Raw genomic sequence first — 7,437 nt, 5'->3', positions numbered from 1 at the left:
CGCATACTCCGGTTTCTCTGACTTCTGCCTACAACGCAACTGCACCTATGAAGAGGCCACCATCAACACGGCCATTGCCTGGAACATCTGGAAACGCAGAAACGCCTTAACATTCAATGGCGTCACTGAGCACCTCCCTTTAGTTTCCCGCAGATGTATTGAGGATATTAGACTATGGGCTTATAGATGTACCACCCCCTCCTCCACCTCCTTCCTTAACTCCTGGTGTAATGGTTATGACCCTCCCTGAGCCCCCTCTCTTTCTTTTTCTGCTCCTCTGCCCCCTCTCAAGTGTTGTAAAAGAAACCCTGTATGCTCCTTTTATTGGTATAAAGTTGTTCAGGCTGGCGTAAGCCCGCCGTAGTCCAGGTCAAAAAAAAAATATACTCAACTGCTTCCTCAGGTCCAAATTAATTGATACAGATTTATTTAAAATGTATTGCCTAAGATCCGTCTAGATTCAATGAATTGCGTCAACTAATTTAGATCAGAGGGAGCATTCGTTTCTGCACAAACAAGGAAGGAAAACCGGTGGAACGTGCTTCAGAAGAAACGGTAGAGTTTCAATATTGAGGCCGTATAGATGAGAATCAAATTTCTCTCTACGCTGACATGTCAGTTCTTTAAGAAATGGCTGAAAATGCACTGATGTGCAAGTTCTCTCCACGGTCTTAACCCAAAAAAAAATATGGCAAGAGAAGGAGAGATCGACGCTATTCCGGTGGAGCGAAGCAATCTGCGATGTGTGGCGCACGACGCCGCTCGCCGGCGCACATCTCCCGCGCCTTATCCGTTTCCCTTCCCCGCCGCTGCACGGGCGCGGCGACGGACGATCGTGGATGCTGCGGCGGGCCATTGCCCTCCCGCTCGCGCTGGCTCTCGCCGCGGCTGCCACGTGCGCCACCGCCCCCGCCGGCCCCGGCGCGCACGTGACCAGGAGGCAGCGGTCGTGCCACTTGAAGAAGCCCCTTGTGGGAGTGGGCCTTGCCTGCCACTCCTCCACTTCCAAGTCCACTCCCAGTTCCAGCTCCAGTTGCAGTGGCCTCCGCGTCGACGCCACCGGAGCCCCAATGGCCGACCTCAGGTCGGAGTATCTCCAGGTCCTGCACAGCCGCCGCCGCGATCTCCAAGGTCAGCCGGCCCCGTCCCATATCCCTCCCTCGCGCGACCGCGAATTGTCCTCTGCAGCTTGACTTGATCAATGCCTTGCTCTGAATCTGCTTCAGTGCCTCTGTCCGTGGAGCAAGGGAGCCCGGTGAAGGAGCCGCTGTACCAGGGCGACGGGAAGCCTCTGGTGCCCAGCGAGGTCAGGATCCTCGACCAGACCTAATCGCATTCCACCCGCTTCAGACCCAGGCGATCGCTGCTGGCCGTGTTAACTGAACCGTGTCTGGTGAATTCCCCAGGCCATGGAGTCCTGCCCGAGGAAGGAGGTGGAGAACTTCGCGGAGAAGCTGGTCGAGGAGAATTTCTACCTCATCACCGAGGTACTACTACTAGTATTTGGGCGCCGTTCTGTTATCACGCTGTACATTGCTCGATTCTGAGTAGTATCACGCTGCATATTTCTTACATCAACGAAATTGAATTAGAGGCCAGTTACATTTGAGCAGCCCAAAAGGCAGTATAATTTAGCAGTGTGCATTTGGTCTACATGTGTTCGTTACATGTCAGTTTGTCACTGGACGGGCTGATCTTGCATCAAGTTATTGTCATTGTGCTCTTCATACACAGATTGATATCAGATACTAGGTATCAACATTGATGGGACCATGTCCATGGAAGACACGGGTTTCACTTGCCAGATCGTCTCCATGTTTCCACTCAGAGTCTCTGTCTGAAAGACCCACGTGTGGACAGCTTGGTAGTTGGCATTAGTTTTGGTTCTGAGATCCAGGGTCACATCCACTGCACCTACGTTATAGTAGTATAAGTCTAGAGTCAATGCAAAACTTGCTTGATTATATTTTGCCTCTCGATTTCCTAAACAGGAGAATTTGTCATTACTTATTTTCCCAACAGTCAGGTGAGCAGGGACGTGTGCCTGTACTTCTGCTGAGACTTAATGACACTGCTCCTAAACGAAAGCCAGTTGTTGTACTACTGCACAGCTCTTACAAATGCAAGGAATGGTTGCGTCCACTGCTTGAGGTAAATAGCCGATCTCATCTGAAGTCTGCAACATCAATGTCTAGCACTGGTTGTTATTATCTTTTTTTTTTTTGCGGGAAGGTTGTTATTATCTTTTATCTTGCTTACACATTTGCAGGCATATGCCTCCAGGGGCTATATTTCTGTTGCCATCGATTCGCGTTATCATGGTGAAAGGGCCAGCAACAAGACTACTTACATAGATGTAATCTATTTTCTTCCTTGTATCCGCTACTGATTTCATGTAATGCTCAAAATTGAGTATCCATAAATTTCCTTTGACCTTATCATCCCTACTTTCATGCTTTAAACACAGGCACTGAAATTATCTTGGAAGAATGGGGATACAATGCCGTTTATTTTTGACACGGTACCATATTCTACTTCCACTCGTTGCAATTAATCTTTTGATAATATTTAAGGTGTATTGCGCAATTTGTCCCTCAAATACTTTTTTTTCGAACAAATGGATGGTTCTGTACCCCCCAAAAAAATCATATCAAATATGTAGAATGTGCCTTTACTTGTGCTGGACCAGTGCCAAACCTGGTGGTCTCCTCTTGAACTAAGCTCATGGATAAGCCACTGGTGTTGGTGTTGGTGTTAGTCCAGCTGTACTGGCGCCATAACTATTCTATCTGGATTAGCACTTCTTTTGAACTCTGGAGCTGTTCTTGTAGTCTAGTTCTCTCCATATGATTATCTCCTTGCCTTTTCCCTAACATGTCATACTACAAAGTTGCTAGGCCTTTTGGTTCTTTCCATACTCAGTGACGTACATGTGCAGGTGTGGGACTTGATAAAGCTTGGAGATCATCTCAGTGCAAGGGAGGATGTTGATCCCTCTAGGATTGGGATCACTGGTGAATCACTTGGAGGTACTATATAGATCATTGTTGCATCATGATATTGAATTGATACATAGATTTCACTACGATTATAGAAAACTTACCTTTTTCATTTGGAGCTGAATACAGGAATGCATGCATGGTTTTCTGCTTTTGTGGATACCCGGTACAGTGTTGTTGTTCCAATAATTGGTGTTCAGGTATGCACAGAAGAAATTTATCGATATGGATGCACATAGTATTGTGATTTTTTCCATATAAAGCAATTCTCGTTGTGGTGACTGTGCAGGCATTTCGATGGGCAATAGATAATGACATGTGGCAAGCTAGAGCTAATAGCATTAAGCCTTTATTTGAAGGTGAGATACCATGCATTTTCTATTGGAATTCTCTTGCATCCTCTTTTAAGTTTGGGCTTGGGCCATTGAATAAATAGATCACAACTGAAATATATTATGTCAGTTCCGAACATTTGCATGTAAGTGTCCATGTTGTTTTATTTCTTCTTGTTTCCTGTAGAAGCAAGAGTTGATTTAGGGAAGAGCGAAATAGATGCAGAGGTTGTGGAAAAGGTGACTATCTGATTCATTTGACCTTTATTTTTATTTAATTTTTTTAGGGAAAAGGTAGAGTTAACTCCACTTTCATTTTCGCTTTATGTTTTAATTGCATCAAATACAGCCACGGCAAGGCCTAGCAACCAAAGAAGAAAAGAAACTAAAACCGGAAAAAGGAAGAAACACCCAAAAAACGAAGGATTATTTCTATCTGTGGAGTTACCCACTTGATCCTTGTGTGCCCTCGTCGCCCACAGTTTCAGTTCTCCGACAATACGCTGAAAGATGACTGCCGGCGCGGTTGTTAAAGATCCTGTCATTCCTCGTTTTCCACAGATATAGCAGGCAAACCAAAAAACAGATAGGCCGTGTACATTCTTGCAATGTGATCGTTTGCTCCATGAATTATATGATCGTGGATGTTCGTGCTGCCGCATTGTTAAGGCCGAGCTTTGTCCAAACCCGCTATGCATTCTTGCATTAAAGCGCGATATGGTGTACGAATATAACAGCAGGGCGGCAGTTGCACCTGGCGTATGTGGCCCAACATTTTGCCACCAGATTGTCTCTCATGTTCAGTCTCCTGTATGCTAGCCATAAGGAGATTTTCTGTCTCTTGCAAATTGCTTTCAACCAAACCTAATCATACTGCCTCCACCTAGCTCTGTGGTCAGCTAGAAGTGCATAGATTCCCGAGGTGGTTGGAGCTTCACCCGTCGTAATTAGATCCCTCCGGTCACACTCTGACCTTTATTTTTTATGATTTCTTTATATAAAAAAAGATTTCATGATCGTGTATTGACATCTTTTTACCAGGTTTGGGACAAGATAGCACCTGGTATGGCTTCACGGTTTGATGCTCTCTACTCGGTTCCTCTGATAGCGCCACGTCCGCTCCTCCTCCTGAATGGTAAAATCAATCATATATCTTTTATCGAGTGCTTCTGTTTGGTCCACAGTCCACTACCTGTTGCATAATCCCACATCTAACAAAAGTCTCTCACTTTATGTGCTCAACGAGCACTTGTTTGTGTAAAGATTGGAACAGTGAATCTGCATTATGTATGGTTGAGGCCGAATTGTTGTTAGCCTTTTATTAAAAAATGCAATGCTAGTAGAGCATGTTACCTTCTGCTGAAGCTTCATTTATCATGCAGGTGCTGAAGACCCTCGCTGCCCAGTCCCTGGTTTACAAGAAGCTGTGTCAAGAGCTGCTAATGCTTATGAAGAAGTTGGCGCTGCAGAAAAGTTTATGGTAACCATGCAAACTAATGTCTTTTAGCTGTTCTCTTGAGGTCACATGTGGTCTCTCAGTAGTTAAAACCTGCGAAGACAGGATTTGCTTCCTAAATAGTAACGAACTTGGTTAACACTTTTCAAAGTTATAATGGTCTTGTCATTTTAAAAGGCTAAACCTGATAAAAAAAGTATTATTGTTTGTAATAAGAATCTGCTATAAAACAATATGTTTTGCAAAATTTCTGAAGTTAGTTTTTAAAAGTCTTCTTTCTTTATATTGTTCTTCCCAGTTATAGAAAAATGCACTGATAGAATTGTAGTTTTCTCCAGCCTATACGTGGATTGAACATCTGGACTATGCTGTTTGTGACAAAATGTTATATGAATGGTAAAATCTTAATAGAGAGAGAGTCTGTATGCAATTACCACACAAGTATTAGCCTGAAGTACAGGGTTTTTAGTACAGTTATAGGCTAGAGGAAAACTCATAAATGATTTATTTTTTTGTGTGTAAATTTAAAAAACCTCAGGAAAGATATTATTTACACCCTCCAGTCCAAATTATAAGACGTTCTAGCTTTTTCTGAATTGTATGTATCTACGTTTTTCATTGTGTCGGTTCACTCATTTCGGTCCGTATGTAGTCAACATTGAAATATCTAAAACATCTTATAATTTGGAACAGAGGGTGTACCTGTTCAGCCAAGCCTCCTTGGACAAATCCTCTGTGGAGAGATCTCGGTGCTTGTTCAGCCAGGCCTTTCTGGACTCTTCCTCTGTTTTTGTATCTAATCCGGCCAGCATATTCTTTGAAATAATGCAGGGAGACTGATTACTGCGGGTAACCGATGGAGAAACTGTACTGACCGCCAGCTAGCTATGCCCGGTCCACACGTTGTTTTAGAAACCCTGCCCTGCTCTAGCCCTGGACTTTCGATATTGAATTTTCATTTCGAGGACCACCTTTCTCCTATGTTCTAAGTGCTGAACCATGTGGGGCTAGGGTGTTTGGGCGCCACATACCAGAAGAAGGGGGGATCGAATAATCAATTCTTATCTAATCAAGTAATCAATAAAGTACTATGGTAATCATGATCCCTGAGGGTATCTTAGCCTGATGCCTTTTCTATAGCCTAGATTGCATTGCAACTTTCCCTTTTTTCTTTGTAACTTTATTCCATTTGTTTGTGTCCATCTTCTCAACGGCAAACACTTGATTGCTTTGACCACAAATAACAGGAAGGTATTTTCTCCTAGGAAAATAAGCGTGGCTTTCGAATTACTTACTAACATCTCCTTTTTATCTTGTACTGTTCAGTTCATCGCGGAGCCGGGAGTTGGCCACAGAATGACTGTAAACATGGTGAAGGAAGCAAGCGATTGGTTCGATCGCTTCCTGTAGCGGGGTTTTTTTTTTTTTGCTGGAGTACCATACTCAAATACTCAATAAAGCTATCCTCGCCCCGGATTGCATTTTTTTCTGCTGAATGAGTCTGGAGGTAATTCGCGTAGTTTCATCGTTGCCTACCTTGTATGTTACTAGTCGAATGATGTAACATAGAAATGCACACGGAAAGGACATGATTTGAGGAAGGAATTCTGTGTTGGTAACTGCAGTTTTACTATGCATCTTCTTTGAGAAAAACGTAATTTGAGGACTCGTGTATTGTAGTTCCTGAACCGTGTTTGCCAGGTATACTGTATATACGGGTGTGTACTCAGATCAGATCGATCTTCAGGTACCAAGTTTCCAAACGTGTCGTACGTCGACGTTCACGTGACGTGATGCTCCCCCATGCAAAGAATGGAACACAAGATCGTAGGAGGCGACATGTCAACGGCAACAGGGCCAGATGGTCCACTGTAATCAGTTTCGTGGACCCTATATAAGACACTGGTCAGTGGTCAGTGTAGTGTACTAGGCAGCAACGCGTGAACTGCGTGATGCGTCGAGGTCAGCATTTACACCCGCCAGCGGACTTTCATAATTTATTTCATTTTGCTTGTAAGATAGTTAGTGTCATTCGAATTTTCAAGTAATCACAGCACGAGCAAAGGACATCGAAGATCCCGACCAGGGCACATGCACGCGCCATTCCAAAATCCAAAATGCTTACCCAGACACTTCACCAGAAAAACTGCGACGAAGTTGAGAAAGTAAACAAGATTCAGAAACAGCTGCTGAAGAAGTTAGCACGTCATACTCTCGCTCATTCTTCTTCTGGCCAGTAGGCGACGCGTCACTGGGAAGCTCGGAACGTCTTCGACGACTTGTTATTCGGGGTCTGCTGCTAGGTCATTTTCCAGCCAGGCTTAACTATTTGTTATTGATAATGTTTTTCCGAACAAATAATTGTTAGTTATGTGGATGAGACCAATTTCTCTAACGTGCTGTCCGTGCACAATTCGCCACGCTAATTTCATTTTTGTCCTGTCTCGGTTCAGCTAATTAACCATGTGTGTAGAGCACTAAACTGTGGTTGGATGGTTAGGAGGACAGCGGCATTCCCAGACCACCAGAGTTCAAATTTCAGGTTTGACACTTTCGTGTCTCATAAAAGATGGAATATTCATTAGTGGGAGGCGACATTTCCATCGATACCGACGCGTCTGTGGTGACTTCGTCAATTTCAGGATCTGTC

General features: G+C 44.0%; 1 protein-coding gene across 1 annotated transcript; it reads left to right on the top strand.

Annotated features, from left to right (window-relative positions):
• Window positions 1–1,039: 1,039 nt before the first annotated feature.
• On the top strand, window positions 1,040–6,216 carry LOC124684855 (the record flags this gene model as incomplete). Its single annotated transcript, XM_047219107.1, is given in 13 exon segments — window positions 1,040–1,131; window positions 1,227–1,306; window positions 1,407–1,487; window positions 2,023–2,151; window positions 2,270–2,356; window positions 2,468–2,521; window positions 2,939–3,029; window positions 3,129–3,199; window positions 3,289–3,358; window positions 3,519–3,571; window positions 4,373–4,466; window positions 4,714–4,811; window positions 6,114–6,216. Coding segments are annotated over 13 exon segments (1,084 nt in total), but the record flags the coding sequence as incomplete, so codon positions are not given.
• Window positions 6,217–7,437: the final 1,221 nt, after the last annotated feature.

Source organism: Lolium rigidum, chromosome 1 (genome assembly GCF_022539505.1).
Source record: "Lolium rigidum isolate FL_2022 chromosome 1, APGP_CSIRO_Lrig_0.1, whole genome shotgun sequence".
NCBI classification, from domain to species: domain Eukaryota; kingdom Viridiplantae; phylum Streptophyta; class Magnoliopsida; order Poales; family Poaceae; genus Lolium; species Lolium rigidum.
Note: the sequence above shows the minus strand (reverse complement) of the source record. Positions and strands in the feature narration are given on the sequence as shown.